The sequence below is a fragment of the Pongo abelii genome, chromosome 1 (assembly GCF_028885655.2).
Source record: "Pongo abelii isolate AG06213 chromosome 1, NHGRI_mPonAbe1-v2.0_pri, whole genome shotgun sequence".
NCBI lineage: Eukaryota > Metazoa > Chordata > Mammalia > Primates > Hominidae > Pongo > Pongo abelii.
The window spans coordinates 46,351,468-46,374,647 of record NC_071985.2 but is presented as its reverse complement, the minus strand read 5'-3'; the positions used below and the strand labels follow the sequence as shown (position 1 = coordinate 46,374,647).

Genomic DNA, 23,180 nt, shown 5'->3' with positions numbered 1-23,180 from the left:
GCCACACAGCTAAGTATAGCCAGAATTGTTGAATGAATAATTGAATGCATGAATGAAAAGATCTGTACTTGAGCCTTGACTCCAGTGCTTGCTGCTGGGTGACCTTGAGGAAATCACTTACGTCTGCGGGTCTCAGTTTATAGGATGGGCGCCATTCCAATCCCCACTGCGAAGTTGTCTGTGAGGCAGTGCTCTTGGAACAGGAGGGAGAATGGCTTCATTGTTAGGGAGTGAGTTGGCTCTGAGTGTGCCTGTGGAGGGGGTGCCCTGACAGGAAGAATAGGGCCTAGAGAACGTCCCCTCCCTGTCTGTGCAGACTTCAGCTGTGGGAGAGACACCAACTCACACTCACCTCCTGTGCAGAGGCCCCAGAGCCACCTCATCCTCAAGGGGTTCAAGCCCAGTGCCAGCGTGCAATTCAACTGCTGTGGGTTCCCTCCCTGCCATCCCCAAGGCATGGCTCCCTACCTCATGTGCCCAGGAGTTTGAATTATGTCCACAGCCAAGGCTTGAAGAAAAAATGTTCAAAGGAGGAGAATCAAGGGGAGGAGAGCCCTTCACCCCCCACCAGACTTAAAAACCAATGTGTATAAGAGGTGGCTTTGATGTCAAATCCCTTTCTTTTATCATTCTCCACAACTCCAAGGCCTAGAGAGGTTAAGAAGAGACTGGCCAGGGGACGAGAAAAGTGAGTGTTGAGTCCAGGTGGAGTGAAATGATCCCTCAATCTGTCCAGCACAGGGGAGACTTGGGGCTGGGAAACAGGATGCCTGAACTCTGGGCCTGGGCTGCCATGGTACCCACTTGGAGGCCACCTTCCCCTCTGACCTGCACCCTCATTAGTAAGTGGGAATGGCAGCCCAGCCTGACTTCTCAGGGTTGCTGAGGCAGGTCCGGCTGCCTGTAATGATCCGGTGAGTGGTGTGTGCAGGGGCTGACAGAAGGGAAGGGGCGCTGAGAGACACAGAATCCTGAATGCAGCCTGGAGGGACACAACACAGCTTGGGCTTTGGAGTCTGGCTGGCTGAGCCAGTCTCCCAGTCCCGGCTCTGCCACCTGCTTGCTATGTGCCCGTGGCTATCCTCTCTGAGCCTGGGCTTCTACATCGGTGAAGTGGAACTAATATTATATGCCTCACAGGATTGTGGAGAGAACCAATGTATAACCACCATCTCTCTCCAGTTTCAGGGGCTCATTCCTCTTTTCCTGCTGTTTGGTGGGAGGGAGGAGGATGGATAGATAGTGGCGGGTGTGTCTGTCTGTCTCTGTTGCGGTTGGGGTAGACAGTGTGGCCTGAGGAGTTCCTTTACAAGCCTGCCAAGGCCTGAAGTTGGCAAGCCCTGCCTTGGGGAAGTGGCTGTGGCAGGGCTGGGAGGCGTATAAAGCCCTGCACTCAGGTCAGAGTGTGTTCTGCCACAGCTCTGGGTATGGTGCCCAGGGCATCTGCCTCTGAAATGTCAGATGGGCACCTCCCTTCCTCCTTCCAGCTCCTCTGGGAGCCCAGGGGCTGCCTGGCACTAGAAGCTCTCAAGGAAGGAAGACTTGCAGTCTGGTGGGGGAGGGGTGCCTACATGTTGGGCATCTCCTCAACGTCAGGGGTGGCACTGCGTGACTTCTTTGGTAGCAGATTTAATTTTATTTAGTCTTGCAAGGCTGGTATCAACATCACTTTACTTCCCTTCGCCACTGTCTTCAGGGAGTTTCTAGGCTGAGGGCAAGACAGAATACAAGATCTTGGCCAGGCATGGTGGCTCATGCCTGTAATCCCAATACTTTCGGAGGCCAAGGTGGGAGGATCACCTGAACCCAGGAGTTTGAGACCACCTGGGCGACATAGGGAGTCCCTGTCTCTAAAAATAATTTAAAAAATTAGCCAGATGTGGTGGTGTTATCCTGTGGTCCCAGCTACTTGAGAAAGTGAGGCAGGAGGATCGCCTGAGCCTGAGAGGTTGAGGCTACGGTGGGCCGTGAGCGCCACTGCATTCCAGGCTGGGTGACAGAGTGAGAGCCTGTCTCAAAAAAAAAAAAAAAAAAAAAAAAAAAAAAAAAAAAAAAAAAAAAAAAAGAGAGAGAGAATACAAGATCTTGCAGATAACAGAGAAATCAGCACTGGCCAAGCTAAGAGGGCTGAGATTTCTGAGATGGAGAGTGCTGTGGGCACGAGCCAGGCCCGGTCTGGCCTGCTGCCTGGGTTTCTGTCGGTCCTGCCGGCTTTCTCTCAGCCTGAGTCTGCTGCCTCAATCACATGTGCAGGGGAGCTACCTCAGGAGGTGTTGCTAGCATCATGGCAGCAGAAGTAATCCCACATGGTCCACAGAGGTGAGGATGGTGGAGATGGGCTGGAGAAGCAGCCCAGCAGGCCCCAGGGATGAGGCATGATGAAGGGCCCAGGGAGACCCTCTCTGCCACCATTCCATAGGCAGAGTGCTTCACGCAAAGAGCATCGGGCCCAGAGGCAGAGGAGACTGGGTTCAGTCTCAGCTTAAACACTAACCATCCAAGTTGTAGCTGTAGGCAGGCACTGAACCTTCCTGGGCCTCAATTTTCCCACCTGTAAAGTGGCAACCACAGAACCTGCTCTTCTTTGCTCACAAGCTGGGGTGTGCATCGGGTAGGATCGTTGGTTTGGAAGTGCTCTGCCAGGGGTGTTGTGTTGGACCGCTATCATTTTGCTGAGGCAGGGAGCCTCTTTCCCCTCTCTTCTCCCATCCTGGTTCCTGGCCTTTTCTTTCCTCGTATCGGGGGAGGTGGCTATCCATTAAGAGAAACTGGTCACACTGGTGAATCTGTGATGGACCCTGCAGGGATTTGCGTTCCTATTTCCTTCATGATCCAAAACAATGCCTTTCTTTTTCTGGGCTTCCTCAATCACCCTCTTCCCCAAACAAGGTTGGAGAGAGCTCTTTTTGTGCCCGATATTGGGCTGAGTGCCACTGGGCCTTGCTACTCAAAGCGTGGTCAGGGACCAGCAGCCTTGGCATCTCCTGGGAGCTTGTTAGAAATGCAGAGTCTCAGTCCCCAGCCCAGATTGTCTGACTCATCATCTGCATTTTAAAAGGACCCTAGACGATTCATATGCACATTACAGTTTGAGAAGCTCAGACAATGAAGGATACTGGGGAATATAAAACCACAGTCCCTGTCCTCAATTTCTTCACAGCCTCATGGGAATGGCAGTGCATGAAATACAAAACATTGATTTTAGAATCTACTCTTATAGTAATTTTGAAAGCTAGATTTGCTCACTCCACAACGTATAAATGTTTTGAAACATTACGTTGTACCCCATAAATATATACCATTAATGTTTTTCAGTAAAAAGAAATAAAATTCCATGAAATAAGCAAACAAAAGGCATGGAAGCTCATGCCTATAATCCCAGCACTTTGGGAGGCCGAGGGAGGCGGATCATTTGAGTTCAGGAGTCTGAGACCAGCCTGGCCAACATGATGAAACCCCGTCTCTACTAAAAATACAAAAATTAGCCAGGCGTGGTGGCAGGCGCCTGTAGTCCCAGCTACTCGGGAGGCTGAGGCAGGAGAATCACTTGAACTGGGGTGGCAGAGGTTGCTGTGAGCCAAGATCCCGCACCACTGCACTCAAGCCTGGGCAACAATGAGACCCTGTCTCAAAAAACAAGCAACACAAATACATGCTTTGGAGGCAGCTGGCCTAGGTTGCAATGACGATTCTGGCCACTAGCTGTATGACCTTGGGCAAGTCGCCCAGTCTCACCTGTGGAGATGGATCCCTTCCTCCTAGGATGAAGAGCAGAGGAGGGCTGTATGTGAAAGCTCAATGCTAAATGGTAGCTCCAACATCACGGGCAGAGCAGATATCGGCTCCATCTTATGGATGAGGAGCCTAAGGTTCTGAGAGGTGATGTGATTCGCTAACAGCAGGTCTGAGTCTGATTCCAATCCAGGTCCTCTAATGCTGTCACAGTGTTTTGCCTGTCACAGTGTTTTGTCACCCTAAGCCTTGGCCCCACTAGCCAGCCAGTGTGCTCTGTTGGAGACAGTGGGCACCAGCTGAGGAGGTTGGGAGGGGAGAGAGCAGTGTGGTTGGTCAGGCGTTTGTGGAATTAGAAGTTGGAGGCCCTGGGGTTGGACCTTCCAAATGTCCCAGACTGTCAGTGTTTCTATGAACTGGGTGAAGGAAGCCACTCTATGCCTGTTCCCCCACGTGCCCTCTGTGCCACTGCTCATGTGTCCGCCCCTCTCCTGGCTGCAGTGCATGTCCTACCCGATTCTTGCCTGGTGGAGTTTCCCCAGGCCCATTACTACTGGCTCTCTGCATTTTTTTTTTTTTAGATGGAGTTTTTGCTCCGTTGCCCCAGCTGGAGTGCAATGGTACGATTTCGGCTCACTGCAACCTCCGCTGCCTGGGTTCAAGCAATTCTCCTGCCTCAGCCTCCTGAGTAGCTGTAATGTGCATATGAATCGTCTGGGGTCCTTTTAAAATGCAGATGATGAGTCAGACAATCTGGGCTGGGGACTGAGACTCTGCATTTCTAACAAGCTCCCAGGAGATGCCAAGGCTGCTGGTCCCTGACCACGCTTTGAGTAGCAAGGCCCAGTGGCACTCAGCCCAATATCGGGCACAAAAGGAGCTCTCTCCAACCTTGTTTGGGGAAGAGGGTAATTGAGGAAGCCCAGAAAAAGAAAGGCATTGTTTTGGATCATGAAGGAAATAGGAACGCAAATCCCTGCAGGGTCTGTCACAGATTCACCAGTGTGACTACAGGTGCATGCCACCAAGCCTGGCTAATATTTGTATTTTTAGTAGAGACAGGGTTTCACCATGTTACCCACGCTGGTCGCGAACTCTTGACCTCAGGTGATCCACCCTCCTCAGCCTCCCAAAGTGCTGAGATTACAGGCATGAGCTACTGCACCCGGCCTGCATTTTCTTTTTCCAGCTCTGAGCACAGCACCTGGAAGTTTCCATGAATGGTGGATGGAAAAAAAAGGCTTTGATTTGATAAGCTTCTTCCTCCTCCACACACATCATGAGTTTCCCCCATCCAGGGTTGTGGCAGATCGGAGTGATTTATAGGACTTTGCAGAAGTGGAAGAAATGACGGAAATTGAGTTTATTGATCAACCCTCAGAGAAGCTGCCTGGCAGGCTCCTGGCCTGGGATACTGCCAGCAGCTAACATGCTGCTCCGTTTTACCCGTGCAAATGACAGGGGCACAGACCAGCATCCAGAGGAGGAGGAGGACAGGCTGTTCCCCACCTCCACCTAGGCTGGGAATTGAGGAGAGGGGCTGGTCTTGCAGTGGGAGGAAGTGTGTTAGACTCCTGCGAGAACCACCTAATTAAGTGGCTTGAGATATCGGGGCTGAGTGGTTAAGGCGGGACCTTCGAGTGGAGACCCTGAGCATTCTGTAGAAGGCCCCTCAGCTGTGACCGTGGGGAGCAGAGCTCTGCTGCCTGCCAGGAGGGATGTTGTTGTTGAGATGAGCAAGGAGGCTCAGAATGGCTTCCTCTTACCAATTTCTCCTACTTTCTTCACATTTAAGGTGATTATTGCAATAGTTGGCTTAATCTCTGCCATGTTTGTAACTGTTTTCTAGTCATTATATTTGTTTTCTTTTTTTTTTGCTTCTCTTTTTCTGCCTCTCTGGTTTTAATCGAGCATTTTATATGATTTCATTTCCTTCCCCAAATATTATTGAGTGCTTACTGTGTGCCAGGTACTGTGGTAAGTGCTAGGAAGATGATTTTGAACCAGACTTGGTCTCTGCCCTTCAGGTACTTGCAGTTATGTGCTCTGGGAGAAAAATAAAGAATTTTTCTGATTGTCCCACATGGGGAAGGGAAGGGAGCCACCCCAGATGATCTAGGAGACCTCACATTCCCATTTCCTGCTGCATGTTGTTCTGGGGAGGGGGATCTCTGGCTCACGTGCACCCACTGGGTGAGCCTGGGTGCCCCCCACCTCCCGCTGCATCTGTGTGTCTGGGCCCCTCCTCCACAAAGCCATCCCTGGAGCTGGGGCAGAAGCCCCTGAGCACATGCAGTGGAGCGGGAGGGCTGCAGCTGATGCTAAACTCTTCCGTGTGCTCTGCCCTGGCCTGGGTGGCTGCTGGCTGGGGAGGACTGGTTCCTGGATTGGGCCTGGCCTATGGCTTCTGTAGGGACTCTGTACACTGTGGGCTTGGTGAATACTTATGTGGAGGGGCACAGGGCAAAGAGAGCATCAGGAGATACCAAGGAGGGTCAGTGGAAAACTGCTGGGTCCTGGGGTCCTTCCTGCTGTTATTTGGGCTCTGCACCCCTTGGCCTGGTTGCAAGGTGGGGAGAAAGGCCAGGATCGGGGAGAATATGACTGTACTTCTTCCAGGTCCCAAGAGTGGTGTCTCCTTGAGTTCTGATGCAGCAGGAAGAACTGAAGTTAGACTCTGGGAAGGACTTTCTAATGTGGAAGCACAAGCTATGGAATGCGGAGCTGAGTGTGGGGGTGGACTCTTTCTTTGGAAAGATTTCCAAGGTGGTGAGCTCTTCCTGTCCTCTCTGTCCTCCCCCTACCTGCTGTCTGTCGAATCTTTTCCAGAGCAGGGGGCTAGGTGCTGTGAGCTTTAGGGAGCCCTGACAGCCCAAGCTCAGTGAGAGCAGCTGCCTCCTCAGAGCACAGCATCCCAATCTCCCCAGCTCAAGAGGCATCTCATCTTGTCACTCCAGGCTGTCAGCAGGCATCCAACCTGCTTTCTAGGTCCCAACCCCAGCTGGTGCCTTTGGGCTGATCTTGAGTCTGCACGGGATCTCTCCAGTGGGGGTTGGATTTACAGTCCCTTGGTGGAAACAGGCCTTCAGGCAGATGCCCTGTACCCTGCAAGGGTTCAGGGTTCCAGGCAAGCCAAGAGATACTCTGAAGGGAGGTGGGAGGAAAGGCGTGGGCTCCCCCTGAGTCCGCCTCCCGTATCTCCAGTATCCTCCCTGGCCGCTTCCCCAGTGGAGCTTTTATGGGGTTCTCCAGGGAGCATGACTTCTCCAGGACCCTGTGCAGGGTTTAGTGCTGGGCTGAGCAGGTTCCCAAACCCCCACCCCAGACTCAGACACTTTCGTCAGATAGATCAGGGAACACAGACCCGTTCTGCATGAAGGTTGAGTTAGGTAGGAGAGCTGGCTGTGAAATAGATATGGAAACCATGTGACTGGCCTTCCAAAGTGAAACAGAAGTAATTTTTGTTTATCTATGTCCTTGCAACCTGTTTTGTATCCCTTCAAGGGCCGATCGTGTATTCCAGTAGAATCAGGGGTGTGCTCCTGGTGGAGATAGCAATGGGCACCTGGTGCTACTCTTCATTGAGTGCCCAGATAAGTTACTGCGCCAGCCTCATCCTCACAGGGGGCCTGCCAAGCCAGCCTTCTCCTCCCATTGTGCCCAGGACAAAACCAAGGCTCAAGGCATTGTTACTTGCTCAAGGCCACAAGCTGTTAATGGTGGAGTCACAGTTTGAACTCGGATCTTACCCCATAGCACACTTCATTCATTCATTCATTCATTCATTCATTCTTCTCAATAAATATTTATTTCTCTTTACATTCCATCTTGCCACCCATCTTCCTCTCCACTGGGCACAGAGCTAGAGCATGGAATCCTTTCAGGAGGGACTCCCTTCCGGGGATGTATGGGTGTCCTCACCACTGCCCCTGGGCTCCTCCTCCCCACAAGGAGTTCGGTGTTCAGTGCCCCTCCCTCCCTTCTGCTAGTGCTGAGCTCAGCTGTCTATAGAAGATGATTTGACACATTCCAGAAGAAGGGAACCGTGACCTGCTAGAGCCCAGAAAAGATCTCATTCAATCCCTCATCATCCAGACAAGGACACAGAGGCCCCAAAAGGGAAAGGGTCTCCCCGAAGGCCAGCTCACTCCTGTCACAGCCTGGACCAGAACGGGGGTCTCCCAATTCCCACTACAATGAGGTAATCCAAGGGAGGACTGCCCTTCTTTGGGGGTCCAGCATGGGCCCCCTCTGCTCTCCTGAGCCTGCAGAATTCTGCTGCTTCCTGGGTCCCTCCTGCCTGGGCCCTCCCCATGTGCCAGCTGGGCTGGCGGATTCTCTGCTGCTCTCCTAAGAGGCCACAGTCTGCAAAAACCAGAGAGGCCTATGGGAAGCCGCATAAAGCCATCAGCTCCCTTCCCAGCACGGCGGACCTTTCCACTTCACTGGAAAAGGAATTTTGTCCCTTTTAGCACCCTGGCCATCCCAGTGAGGCCTCCCTGCAGCAGCTACTCGCAGGTCGTTAAGTCTGAATGCAGATGGGATGGTTTTTTCCTGTCCCACATGATGAGTCAGAAACAGTCACCCATAGCAGGTGGGGCCAGTTGGCCTTGGTCCTTTTGCCATCCCGGTCTTCCTTGGAGAGATGGAGAGAATCAAATCTCAGTGCAGAAGGAGCTGAGAATGCCAAGGTCTGGGTCCAGTTTTCCTGTGTTTACTGTCCAGGTCAGACACCCTCCTCCTCGAGGACCACCACCTCACGGGGATGTCGGGGCTGCGCTTGACTTTGGGAGGGGAGGAGGTGGCTGCATTGTGAAATCGCCCAGGGCATTGTCTCAAAGTGTGACACCTTGGCCTCCTGGCTGTGGAAAAACATTCCATAGGATATGCCCTGGACTGGGAGAAAGGGATGAGGATCAGAGGCAAATATACTTTGAAAACATGCCTCCTCCAAATCTTAAAGCCTCCCCACTTTGCACCCCACCCTCTGAAGCCCCCTCTGGATCAGAACCACTGAGCAAATCCAAACTTCTGTTTGTTGGGATGAGAATGCCCACCCAGAGACAGAGAGAAAAGAGCTCTCCGCAGGCACACAGGTCTGGGGGGAGCTTGTGCTGTCAGTCATCCACGAAACCTTTGAGTGGGGGCGCTGGCAGGGAACTCTGCCCTGTGCTTTGCAGCACACGCCGCTCTCATCAGACTGGGGATCCCTTTGCTCAGGTGCTGGGCCTCTCCTGTGGACTGAGAGTTCCTTCATGGTAGGAGCTATGTTTATTCTGCTCATGTCCAGTGCTCAGAAAGGGGCCTTGAATCCGAAGGACAGACGGTGGGGGAGGTTGCTCAGAATAGAGGGTGTTACTGAGTCACACACAGGAACCTCATTATTTTCCCCACCAGGCTGTGGAGTTATTTGTCCTCAGCAAGTGACCAGGAGTGATTTCCAAGGCCCATTACACTAATGACCTAATCAATTTATCCAGCTCTTCTTTCAAGACACAGAGTGTCTGCCTTCCTCCCTGTAGCCCTGCAGACTGGCCCTGGGGTGTCAGCCCAAGTCTCCTTTTGCGGATTGGTGGGCACTGATGTTCTAGATGGTGAGTGATGCCACAGAGCCTCTCACAGCAGGATTCAAGGCAGGATTCTTAGGCCCAACATCCTGCCCCCTCCCCAGGGCCCCTGAAGCAGACTCCCTTGGGCAATGTTACTGTTAAATATTTGGCCCCTGGAGTGTGCCCAGCACCTTTGATTATTATCTGGTTTCCTGTTCTCCTTGGGGAGGAAGAATTTCTCTGCAGGAAGTAGTTTAATAGTCTGAAAGCCTTACTTTCCTGCTCTTGAGATCCAAGTTTCCAGTTACAAGTGGCTGAGATCCTTGATAAGAGAGGAGGCGGGAAGGAGGGGACCAGAGCTATGAACTGTCACTCCCTCCTAGCCACGAGCAAGGGAAGGGAAGAGGGAGGATTCAGTCCCTGACTATCCAAACCGCAGGACGGCGGAAAGACATGGACCTCTGCCACCCCCCAGCCCTCCACCTCCCTGCGCCCGTGTCCAGTGCTTCCATGAGGAGCAGGTGATGAGAAACAGGGACGGCCAGGCCTGAGGACCCTGCTCCGGTCTCAGCAGTTGACAGGACACTGTGTCATCCTGCCCTCAGGCAAGCCATGCTTAGCATTTTCCAAACCCACATGTGGGTTCTCTTGCCTCAGAGTGAAGGTGTTTATAAGAGTTGGGTGGCTCACTCATACCTATACCTCTGGCAGGGGGTTCTTAGGGATGACTGTGCTCAGTTCTTCCTGATGCAGCTTTACTCTTGAACCATCTGAGTCTAACCAGGAACACAGAAATCATTTTAGGTGTTTACAGCTGAGGGCCTTATACCAGGAATTGGTGATGAAGCACCCGAGACACAAACAAGGAGAGTGAAGTAACCCAGAGATGAGTAACAACAGGAAGCTACCCCAAGGCAGAAGGACAAAGTGAGGAGGCGGTGATCCCGGAGCCCAGGGGCTGCAGTTGGCTGGTAGCAGCTGCACCCGTGGTGGGCTTGTCTGGTGTGTGTTGGAGCCATGGAGGAGTCATAACCTCTGCCTAGTGCACGGCTGGGACAGGGAGGTAGACAGCTCCCCGCCACCGCCCCATCCCCATTGCTCCAGCACTGCAGTATTTCCCATGGACCCGGATAGCCCCAGGGCTTGGGAAATGCAGCCTGCCCGGGTCAGCCACATGGTGATACAAAGCAGGGCAGGGCCAGGAGACAAAGCCAAGGACAGACAGCTTCAGAACCAGCGCAATCCAGTCTCATCCCTGCAGTGGTGGCTGGCTTCTTTGCACCTTTCTCAGTTTGGCTGTTCTGCATTCAAAGAGAATTCTGTAGGACCTCTATGCCCACCCCCTCTTCCTTCTTTTTTCTCTGTCAGATATGTCTTCGCTGATTGGTCCCATGGTGTGTTCACCATCTGATGGCATCTGAGCTTTTCCTATTCTTTTATTATTATTATTATTATTTTGAGATGGAGTCTCACTCTGTCACCCAGGCTGGAGTGCAGTGGCACGGCTCACTGCAACCCTGCCTCCCAGGTTCAAGTGATTCTCCTGCCTCAGCCTCCTGAGTAGCTGGGACTATAGGTACCCGCCATCATACCCAGCCAGTTTTTGTATTTTTAGTAGAGATGGGGTTTCACCGTATTGGCCAGGGTTGTCTCGAACTCCTGACCTCAAGTGATCCACCTGCCTTGGTCTCCCAAAGTGCTGGGATTACAGACATGAGCCACCGTGCCCAGACAGCTCTTCCTATTCTAAAGTGGCTTATCGTTTGTATTCTCTGAGTTAGCCTAACAATCAGTCCCCAATGGCATCCAGAAGGAGTGCCCTCTGAGGGTGTAGAAAAGGAGAGGCCACCCCTCTGTGCACAGTCAGGCCTCCAACTAGAAGTGATCTCATCCCTGAAAAGGACGATTCATGAGGCAAAGGACCAATGAGGAGCTTGGGCATTCTCATGACGACTGCTGGGAATTAGCATGAGATGAAGACTTGCTTTTCTGCGATGCAGGCTAAGAGACTCTGGGGAGGTGAGTTCTGGCCAGGGAAGCCTCTGCTGGTCTCACAGTGTGCAGGGCAAGGCTGGGACTCCAAGTCACTATGGACATGTTGGTGGCTGGCTGGTGGCCTGGTGGCAGTTTCTCATACATTTCATAAGAGGCCTTTGTCATAGTGGCCTGACCTAGGTAGAGGACCAGGAGTTGTCTGATTCAGCAGTGGATCTCTTACAGCTCCCAGCACAGCAGGGAATGAACCAGGGAATGGTTTTCCTCATCCAGGGCATTGTAATTGCCTTCAGGGCTAGGGTCATGCCTTTCTAATCTGACTGTCTCTAATTGAGCACCTACCATTTAATCCTTATCTCTTGTTCCCTGAGATGTACTCACATGGCAGGTCCTCAAGCAATCATTTCTGAATAAGTGGATGTATGGTTTCATTAATCCATTTTTACATGTATTCATTCATTCAACAAATAGTTATGGAGCACTGATATAGGTACTGGGGATGCAGTGGTAAACATGCCAAAGGTTCTGTCCTACTGGGGCTTACATTCTACTGGAGTACTGGAGAGAAACTAATAATAAATGCATAGATAAAGAGATAGATAGATAGATAGATAGATAGATAGATAGATGGATGGATGGGAAGAGAGGGTGTGAGAGAGAGGGAGGAGGGAGAGGGTCAGGAAGTGCTATCAGGAAAATTAAATATGGCAAGAGGAGACAGTGATAGAGACTATTTTTCAGGAGAGTCAGGAATCTTCCCTTAGGACCTGACATCTGAGTGGAGACCTGAATGAACGGAGAATGAGCCTTCCCAGACATTTCAGGAGATGAACAGGAAGTGCAAAGGCCCTGAGGTGGGAGAGTGCCCCAGGTATGTAAACAAAGGAGTGTCCACTAGCATGGTGAGAGTAGAGTGGAGTTTAGGGAGAGTGAAGTGGAGTTAAGGTAAGGGGATGGGCCCTTCAGGGAGAGAAGGGTCAGGGAGACTGGGGGAATGACAGCGCCCTCTGCTCAGCGGTCAGAATAAAAACCAGAGTCATCTTGTTGACTCTTTCTCTCACCTGGACATCTGTCTTACTTCATTTTCTGCTGCTATAATAGAATAGCACAGACTAGGTAATTCATAATGAACAGAAATTTATTTGGCTCACAGTTCTGGAGACTGGGAAGTCTAAGATTAGAGGGCCATGTCTGATAAGGACCTTGTTGCTGCCTCATAACATGTGGAAGGCATCACACAGGCAGGAGCTGAACTCATCCTTCAGAAGGACCCCACTTCTGTGATAATGAACCTAATCCTGCAGTATTGGCATTAATCTATTCATATGGGCAGAGCCTCATGACCTAATTACCTCTTAAAGGTCCCACCTCTCTACACTGTTGCAATGGGGATTGTTTCCAATATATGAGCTTTGAGGGACACACTCAAACCATGGCATTCTGCCCTGGCCTTCAAAATTCATGTCATTCTCACATGCAAAATACATTTATTCCATCCCAGTAGCCCCCAAAGTCTTAACTAGTTCCAGCATCAACTCAAAAGTCCTAAGTCCAGAGTCTCATCTAAATCAGATATGGGTGAGGCTCAAGGCAAGATTCATCCTAAGGCAAATTTCCTTCCAGTTATGAGCCTATGAAATCAAAACAAGTTACATGCTTCCAAAATACAATGGTGAGACAGGAATAGGATAGGTATCCGCATTCCAAAGGGGAGAAATAGGCAAGAAGAAAGCAGTAACAGGATCCAAGTAAGTCCAAACCCCAACAAGCCAGACAACATTAAATCTTAAGAGTCTAGAATAGCCTTTTATTCCATGTATGACCTCCTGACATATTGGCTCTACTGGGCTCAGCCCATGAAGCAGCTCTCGTGGATTGGAGTCTCATGCCTGCAGCTCTCCCATACTGGAGTTGCATGCTGGTTGTCCTACAGTGCTGGGGTCTGGGCAGTGGCCTCACTCCCAGGGCTCCAGGAGGCATTGCCCTGGTGAGGGACCTCTGTGGTGGCTCTGTCCCTGTGACAAGTTTCTGCCTGGGCTTCCAGGCTGTCCATGATATCCTTTGAAATCTAATTGGAGGCTGGTGTGACCCCACGGCTTCCACACTCTGTGCACCTGCAGAATCAGCACCATGTGGACACTGCCAAGACCTACCTACCACTTGTGCTCTCTGGAGCAGCAGCACGAGCTACATCTGGGCCTGCTTGAGCCATGGCTGGGGCTGCCAAGGAGCACTGTTGGGGAGCAGAGTCCTGAGGTGGCCCTGGGCAGCAGAGGCCTGAGGTGGTCCTGAGCAGCAAACGCCGAGGTCCTGCCTGGTGTCTCTGGAAACCTTGCTCTAAAGGTCCTCACCTGCCTTGAAGATCTCTGAAATGCCTGTGTGGTCATGCTCCCATCATCTTGATGAATAGAACCTGGCTTCCTTCTCTCCATAGTATTCTCTTTAGCAAATGGTGTTTTGGCCACATCCTTAGTATTCTCTCCTGAACACATTTTTTAATTCTTTACATGGCCAGGCTGAGAGTTTTCCAAATCTTTCCATTCTGCTTCCCTTTCAATGATAAGTTTCATCTTTAAATCATCTCTATCTTCCTTCACTTTGCTATAAATGGCAAAAAGAAACCATGTAGCACCTTGAATGTTTTGTTGCTTGGATATTTCTTCTGCTAGATATCCCAGTTAGTTGCTCTAAAGTTCTGCCTTCCACAAAGTCCTGGGACACAGACACAATTCCACCAAGTTCCAACTACATAACAAGGATGACCTTTACTCCAGTTTTCAATATCTTGTTTCTTGTTTCCATCTGAGACCTCATCCAAAATTCTTTACTGTCCAAATTTTCTGCTAGCATTCTGATCACGACCATTCGAATTATCCCTTAAAAGATTCAGTTGCTCCCTACAGCTCTTGTCTTCTGAGCTTTCACCAGAATTATCCTTAATACTCCATTTATGGAAGTCTAGGCATTTTTTAGCCTGCTCCTCCAAACTCTTCCAGCCTATACCTGTTACCCAGTTCTAAAGCTGCTTCCACATTTTCAGGTATTTGTTATAGCAACAACCCCACTTCTGGTACCAATCTTCTGTCTTAGTCAATTTTGTGCTGCTATAACAGAATGCCTGAAACTGGGTAATTTATAAAGAAAGAAGTTTACTCAGCTCACATTTCTGGAAGCTGAGAAGTCCAAGACTGAGGGTCTGCATCTGACAAGGGCCTTTTTTCTGGCTCATCCTATGGCTGAAGGGTGGAAGGACAAAGAGCACACTCTCAAGAGAGAGAAACGAAGGTGACCAAACTCATCTTTTATAAAGACTCCACTCTTGTGATAATGAAGCCACTTCTATAATAATGGCATTAATCCATTCAAGAGGGCAGAGCTCTCAGGATCTAATTACCTCTTAAAGGCCCCACCTTTCAACATTGTTGCATTGGGGATTACGTTTCCAACACATGAGCTTTGGGGGACACATTCAAACCATAGCAACATCCAAACTCAGCAGCAGGTCCTGTTGGCCCTGTTCCTAAATACATCTCAAAGCCATATGCTTCTCCTCAATTCCCATGCCGCCAGCTACAGCATCCCACCCTCATCTGCCTGGATGGCTAAAATAGCCTCCTGCTGGTTTTCTTGCCTTCCATCATTCCCTGCTGCAACACATTCTCCACACACAGCCTGAGTTATCTTTTAAAAACAGCAGTTCGATTATATTATTCCTTTGCTTAAAATGACTTCCCCTTGTACTTAGGATAAACCTCAGAACACTTGCTGCAGCCTTCTCAGCCCTAGGTCTCTTCTCTGACTGAGCTGGCCTCTCTCGGGCCTTCACCCCGAGGCTCCTTCACACTAGCCCTCTCTTGCCACTCTGGCCTCAGCACCTCTCCCCGATGGTGCCTTCTGCCTAGAAGGCTCTGTCCCAGATCTTTCCCTAGCTGGCTTGTTGGTGGTCCTTTGGCTCTCGGCTCATTGTCTCATCCTCAGAGAGGCTGCCCTGCCCACTCACTCACTCCTGGGGTATCCTGCTTATTTCGCTTGGTAGGTCTTTTCACTCTCTAAAATGATCTGGTTTATTTGTTTGCATATCTATTGCCTGTTTCTCTGTCTGCAGAACGATACTTTCATGAGTCTGTTCTCTTCTATATTCCTGAACCCTAACACCTAGAACCTGGCACCTGATAGGTGCTCAATGAATACCCCTTTAATAAGTGAAAGGGTGAGTCTCAACCGCCTGATTGCCCCCAGCAGGAATAAGACAGCAACTAAATAACTAGGCAGCACATGCATGTGAACAGATCATTCTGATGGCTCAGAAAGAGTCAGACTCTGCGGGAGGAGTGAGGCTCCCAGGCAAGGCACAATGGCATCCTCACAACTACTTAGTCCAGGGAGATTTGCCTGGAGCAGGAGAGGCTTGCCTTCTGGGCCCTAGCCATGGCTCCTTTCCTTTGTTCCAGGCTTCCACCCCCCAATCCTCATGTGTCCTCCATCTCCCAGAGTGGCAGAGCTGGGTCCAATATGGGCTTTGCACTTGGACATACTGGAGTCTTAGAAATTCTTTTCCTGCTTTTTCCTGGCAGAGTGGCCTTGGACATGTTTTCTAATCTCTCCAAGTCTCAGTTACTGCAATTAGGAATTGAGAATAATGACACAGGTTGAGTATCCCTTATCCAAAATGTGTGGGACCAGACGTGTTTCCAATTTTGGATTTTTTCAGATTTTGAAATATTTGCATTATACTCGCTGGCTGAGCCTCCCTAATCTGGAAATCTGAAATGCTCAAATGAACATTTTCTTTGAGCGTCTTGTTGGCATTCAAGTAGTGTTGAATTTTGGAGCATTTGGGCTTTTGGATTTTCACATTAGGGATGCTCAACCTGTAGTATCTAAGTGATAGGGTTGCACTGAAGTATCAATAAAACCATGTCTATAAAGTCAGTGCCCAGGGCTGGGCGCAGTGGCGCACGCCTGTAATCCCAGCACTTTGGGAGGCCAAAGCAGGAGGATCACTTGAGCCCTGGAGTTTGAGATCAGCCTGGTCAACATAGTGAGACCCCCTTCTCTACAAAAACACTTAAAAATAGCTGGGCATGGTGGCATACACTTGTCCCAGCTACTCAGGAGGCTGAGGTGGAAGGATCTCTTGAACCCAGGAGTTTGAGGTTACAGTTAACTGTGATTGCGCCACTGCACTCCAGCCTAGGAGACAGAGTGAGAGCCTATCTCTTAAATAAATAAATAAACAGTCAGTGCCCAGCACATAGAAATAAATGTTAGCGCTTACCAGCATTTTTATTGTTGTTATTGTTGATCAGATAACTATTATTTTCGAGCTCCTTCCTCACTTAGCCTCCAGAATCTCCCACCCCTCCTACGGCAGCCCTGCCAGGGTGTCCGGGGAAGAACCAATGGCTTTCTCTGCCCTGCCCTATTTGGACACAGGATTTGTAGACTTCATTCCCTCATTTCCACCTCTAAACCATACTGACACTCTTGCAGCAGCTATGATATGAAATCCTTTTCTGTTCAGCCACCAGCTCTTGCTAACACTGAGAGGCTCAATGGGAACCCTCTTCCATTTCTCTCCTCAAGTGATCCCTTTCCCTCTCAGGGTCTCTGTAGCCTATTGCTCCGGGGACTTAGTCTTGTCATGTTATCATCATCAATGAGAAGTTCCAACTAATAAACTAATTCATACTATGGAGTTCATGTTATTTCAGCTTTTAAAAATAACATGCAGGTGGGCGTGGTGGCTCATACCTGTAATTCCAGAACTTCAGGAGGTGGAGGTGGGAGAATTGCTTGAGCGCAGGTGCTCGAGACCAGCCTGGGCAACATAGGGGGACCCCTGTCTCAATAAACTAAATAAATAAATAGCACACAGAGAAGGCAACTCTTAACCCAAAGGAACGTCTCATTCCTTGTGGGATTTTATGCACTTTGAAGGAGATTCTGGAGGTGGGACTCTCCCTGGTTCCCTCAGGGCTATTTTTTTTTTTTTTTGAGACAGATTTTCGCTCTTGTTGCCCAGGCTGGAGTGCAATGGCGCGATCTTGGCTCACTGCAACCTCCGCCTCCTGGGTTCAAGCGATTCTCCTACCTCAGCCTCCCAAGTAGCTGGGATTACAAGCATGCGCCACCATGCCTGACTAATTTTGTATTTTATTTTATTTTCTAGTAGAGACGGGGTTTCACCATGTTGGCCAGGCTGGTCTTGAACTCCCAACCTCAGGTGATCCACCTGCCTCGGCCTGCCAAAGTGCTGGGATTACAGGTGTGAGCCACCTTGCCTGGCAACCTCAGGGCTATCTTTAAGGTACTGTCTGCCCTGCTGGCCTGTGGAAAGGGCCCCACTTGGTGTTTTCCTGTCTCTGTTCTGTTGCTCTCCCATTCGTGCCTGCCTGAGCTGCACACTCCTGAGAGCAGCATCTCCCTGCTTAGCTCCCAGCACAGCCCTCGGGGATGCCGTGGACTTGGGAGGGGTATTTCCAACAGTCAGAGGCACCTTCCACACACCCCCACCCCATGCGTGCCCCAGGACTTGCAGCCTCTGCCTCCTTTCCCACGTGTAAGGAGAGGTGAGCTTCTCCCCTGGCCCTGGGAGGCAGCCCTTCCTGTGACAGCCTGCCCCACCTCAGCCAAGGTCTTGGGTCCAGCCCTTTCCCACCAGGGAGAAAATAGCAAGAAAAACAGATGAGAGCTGATACCCTAAGCTGCAGGGTCTGCTGGGACTGGGTCCTGGAGGAGCCCCAGGAAAGCTTTAACCCTGGGGGCTCCGGGCGGTCAGAAGGGTGAGGGGTGAGGAGAGAAGAGGGGAGGGACCCACCTCTGTAGCTAGAAGTCTCCTCACTCTCTCCTGTCTAGGGCTATCACTGTCTACCTCTCCTCTCTCCATAGGTCATCACTGCCCTGATGTCAGTCCCAGGCTAGATCCCCCAATCCATAGGCTGGACGGCAGCACCAGAGGTCACCTAGCCCACCCCACTGACTCTGGGTGGTACCTTCCTTGGGCAGGGTCTTGAAGTTCTCCTTTTAAATCTCTTAGGCAAGGGATATTTTCAACCTGCCAATCATCTGCATCTCAACAACCCACAGTCAGCCTGGCACGCTGAAGGAGAGCTGGGCTTGGAGTCAGGAGACCCAGGCCAGTGGAGCTTCTAATCGGTGAAATGGGGATTCCCTTATCTGCTGTGCTCACCACAGCAGCAGTTATGAGGATTACCTGAGACAGGACTGAGAAAGGGATTTGTAAATGATAAATATGGTATAAATGGCAGATGTGATGGGTGGTGGGGGTAGGCAGGACACCTGGCCCCGTCCTCTCTGCAGCAGCAGCTCTCTTTCCCTGCTGAGGTTCACCTGGGGATCTGGCCCCACTCTCCGCTGTGTGGCTGCTGAGACAGCATTCCTCAGCCTTCAGAATGACCGACATTCCTTTGGTCTTCCCCGTAGACTCATGCCCAGAACTTTTTCCACCATATCTGAGAGGACACCATATCTGTGGGGAACACTTTGAGATGGTCAGGAACAAGATGTGAGCAAGATGTTTAAATAGCCCTTAGGCTGTGTTTGCTGAGCATCCGGAGATACTGGAGTTTTCCAGGTGGCCATTTGTCTTGGAGCTTGGAGGGGTAAGAAGAGCTCAGGCAAAGGAATACTGGTCGGGTGTTTACAGAGTACTTGCACACATAGTATCTCATTTGATCCTCCCCCTCTGAAGTAGGTCTTTTTACAGAGGAGACATTGATCTAGCAAGTTGCAGACTGGTGGCCCAAGTTTGGGTCTTCTGACTCCCAGTGTCTGCACAAGGTCTGGCCATTCTGCTGAGGGTACAGAGGAGGGAATGGGCTTCAATTACAGCAAGAGAGTGAGGATTGTATCTAAGAAAACTTCAGAGGCACAAGTGAACTGGTTACCTCTCAGGCCCCTTGGTGGTGGTGGTCTGGGGCACAAGAATCCTATGATCACAGGGTAGGAGAGGGGAACTGCTCCAAAGGTGTTGGAGTCATCTAGTCCTCAATTTCTTCACTGGGACAATGAAGGGATAGAAAATGAGATTCCAAAGGTCTCTTCTAGTCCTTGTCTTCTAAATGGGGTGGAGAGGAGCATTTGGTTCCTCTCACTCTGCAAATTGTCTCCCTTCTACCCCTATAGTCTTCACAGAGCAGGTGGGCTTTGATGGATGGTAAAGGATCTAGGAGAAGCATTGTCTGGGGCGAGACAGACTTTAAGCATCATCACCATGCAGGAGAAAGCCGCAGATTCTGCATCCCTGGGGCAGAAGGAAACAGTCGGCAGCCTCTCCCTTCACACTCCTGGGTCTCAGGAGCTGTTTACATGCTCAGGAGGGCGCTCCATCCATTTCAGAAGCTGCATTGGAAAATAACAACTGGGCAAGCTGCTGCTGCTCAGCTGGCTCCTCAGCACAGAGCTGGGAGAGACCCAGCCCTTGGCACTGTCTCCAAGGCCAGTGTGTGGGCAGAAGCCATGATGGCTGCTGGCTAGAGTGGTTTAAAGGGAAGTAGGAACCCCTGAGATATGAAAACGCCCAACCCTTGTGGCTCATGAGCAGCCTCATCATCCAGATGTTTCTATCTTCTTTGTGGGTCATGACACGAAAAAAGTTAGAAAGCTCTAGCCCTTGACTCAACCTATTTCCTTTAAAGACATATCATGATCTATAGTTGTCTGTTTATTTTCTTGCTTTTGTGTTATCTGTCTCTTCACCCAAAATGTGAGATATGTAGAAGCAGGGATCTTTTATCTTATTCTCAGCACAGAGAGCAATGCCTAGCACGGAAAGCACTCGACAAATGCTTGCTGAATGAATGCATCCATGTATGCATGCGTAAATGCATGAATGAATGACTGAAGGTATCTAGAATGTAGTAGATGCTCAGTGATTTCAGTTTTCTTTCCTGAGCATCATTCCCAGTTAGCTTGGGAATGCAGAGCTGGTTCTTGAGATCAAGCCCTTAGGAGGTAAGTGCTGCACAGTGATTGGAAGGGGAAATGGGAGGTTAATATGGAGGTGGGAGATGGGGCATGGCAGGGGAGTACGGGACAAGGCCAAGGGAAGGAGGGTTGTGTGAGAGATTTTTTAAAATGACAGTTGTGTCTGCTGGCCCAAGAGAAGGGATGTTTTGTTAATCACCTGGGTGTTTCGGTCAGTGTGGACGTGTTTTAGGAAGCACGGGACAGCGCTGCCACCTTCCATGTGGCCTTGGGCAGATCCTGTGATTACTTTGAGCCTCAGTTTCCTGATCTGCCAATTGGGCAGTCCTCATTCTGCTGGTGACTTGCTACGCGACAAAGGCTGTCATGAAGCAATGATGAGATAACCAGTGGGGGCATGCTGAGCACATGGGAGCAATTTTTACTGTGGTCATTTCCTTGAAATTCCTAAAGGAGCTCCTCTGTGATTTTCTATTATTATTTTTGCCATTAATCAGGATTTCCTCTCTCTGCAGGAGAATAAGCCAATGCATGGCAAGCACTAAATCTTAGATCCCGAAGACTCGGCCCTCGGCAAAAGACATGCGCCTCCCCGCTCACCGGGCCCTGGATGGGGAGGGTGCTCCTCCTAGAGGCCCCTGGCATGCCTCAGAGGGGCCTTTCGAGGCAGCTGGGAGGCAGATCCTCACACTCTGCCCTCCTCTCCCCCAGGTACAAGATGGTGGTGACCCCCCGGAGGGCGGCGGTGGCCATTGCCGGCTGCTGGATCCTCTCCTTCGTGGTGGGACTGACCCCTATGTTTGGCTGGAACAATCTGAGTGCGGTGGAGCGGGCCTGGGCAGCCAACGGCAGCATGGGGGAGCCCGTGATCAAGTGCGAGTTCGAGAAGGTCATCAGCATGGAGTACATGGTCTACTTCAACTTCTTCGTGTGGGTGCTGCCCCCGCTTCTCCTCATGGTCCTCATCTACCTGGAGGTCTTCTACCTAATCCGCAAGCAGCTCAACAAGAAGGTGTCGGCCTCCTCCGGCGACCCGCAGAAGTACTATGGGAAGGAGCTGAAGATCGCCAAGTCGCTGGCCCTCATCCTCTTCCTCTTTGCCCTCAGCTGGCTGCCTTTGCACATCCTCAACTGCATCACCCTCTTCTGCCCGTCCTGCCACAAGCCCAGCATCCTTACCTACATTGCCATCTTCCTCACGCACGGCAACTCGGCCATGAACCCCATTGTCTACGCCTTCCGCATCCAGAAGTTCCGTGTCACCTTCCTTAAGATTTGGAACGACAATTTCCGCTGCCAGCCCGCACCTCCCATTGACGAGGATCTCCCAGAAGAGAGGCCTGATGACTAGACCCCGCCTTCTGCTCCCACCAGCCCACATCCAGTGGGGTCTCAGTCCAGTCCTCACCTGCCACTGTCCCAGGGGTCTCCCTGAGCCTGCCCCAGCTGGGCTGTGGGCCGGGGGCATGGGGGAGGCTCTGAAGAGATACCCACAGAGTGTGGTCCCTCCACTAGGAGTTAACTATCCTACACCTCTGGGCCTTGCAGGAGGCTTGGGAGGGCAAGGATCCTACGGAGGGACCAGGTGTCTAGAGGCAAGAGTGTCCTGAGCCCCCACCTGCCTGACCATCCCACGAGCAGTCCAGCGCTTCAGGGCTGGGCAGGTCCTGGGGAGGCCGAGACTGCAGAGGAGCCACCTGGGCTGGGAGAAGGTGCTTGGGCTTCTGCAGTGAGGCAGGGGAGTCTGCTTGTCTTAGATGTTGGTGGTGCAGCCCCAGGACCAAGCTTAAGGAGAGGAGAGTATCCCCTCTGAGACGGATGGAAGGAGAGAGGTTGAGGATGCACTGGCCTGTTCTGTAGGAGAGACTGGCCAGAGGCAGCTAAGGGGCAGGAATCAAGGAGCCTCCGTTCCCACCTCTGAGGACTCTGGGCCCCAGGCCATACCAGGTGCTAGGGTGCCTGCTCTCCTTGCCCTGGGCCAGCCCAGGATTGTACGTGGGAGAGGCAGAAAGGGTAGGTTCAGAAATCATTTCTGATATTTGCTGGAGTGCTGGCTTCACGCCCTGGGGAGTGAGCTTGGTGCGGTAGGTGCTGGCCTCAAACAGCCACGAGGTGGCAGCTCTGAGCCCTCCTTCTTGCCCTGAGCTTTCCGGGGAGAGCCTGGAGTGTAATTAACTGTCATCTGGGCCACCAGCTCCACTGGCCTGCCCAATGCCTGGCCTGGACTGTCCTAGGTGACCCCATCTCTGCTGCTTCTGGGCCTGATGGAGAGGAGAACCCTAGACATGCCAACTCGGGAGCATTCTGCCTGCCTGGGAACAGGGTGGACGAGGGAAAGTGTCTGTAAGGACTCAGTGTTGACTGTGGGCCCCCCCGGGGTGAGTTTAGCAGGCTGCAGCAGGCAGAGGAGAGTACCCCCCTGAGAGCGTGTACGGGAAGGCCTTGCTGTCATGTGAATCCCTCAATACCCCTAGTATTTGGTTGGGTTTTCAGGGGCTTCGGAAGCTCTGTTGCAGGTGTCCGGGGGTCTAGGACTTTAGGGATCCGGGGAAGGACCAACCCATGCCCTGCCAAGCCTGGAGCCCCTGTGTTAGGGGGCAAGGTGGGGGAGCCTGGAGCCCCTGTGTGGGAGGGTGAGGCGGGGGAGCCTGGAGCCCCTGTGGGGGTGCGGTGAGGCGGGGGATCCTGGAGCCCCTGTGGGGGAGGGTGAGGCGGGGGAGCCTGGAGCCCCTGTGGGGGTGCGGTGAGGCGGGGGATCCTGGAGCCCCTGTGTCGGGGGGCGAGGGAGGGGAGGTGGCCATCGAGTTGACCTTCTGAACATGAGTGTCAACTCCAGGACTTGCTTCCAAGCCCTTCCCTCTGTTGGAAATTGGGTGTGCCCTGGCTCCCAAGGGAGGCCTATGTGACTAATAAAAAACTGTGAACCCTGTGGAGAGCATATTGCTGGGCGCCCAT

General features: G+C 51.5%; 1 protein-coding gene across 4 annotated transcripts in view; it reads left to right on the top strand.

The window, feature by feature from the left end:
* The window catches only part of ADORA1 (adenosine A1 receptor), a 40,297-nt gene extending 17,143 nt beyond the window's left edge, over nucleotides 1-23,154 (top strand). For 3 of the 4 annotated variants that reach the window (NM_001131239.1, XM_054559547.1, XM_054558803.2), the window contains 1 exon segment: nucleotides 20,937-23,154. In NM_001131239.1, the coding sequence (NP_001124711.1) occupies nucleotides 20,937-21,576 (640 nt within the window). In that variant the 3' untranslated portion in view covers nucleotides 21,577-23,154. 4 annotated transcript variants of the gene reach the window in all.
* Nucleotides 23,155-23,180: the final 26 nt, after the last annotated feature.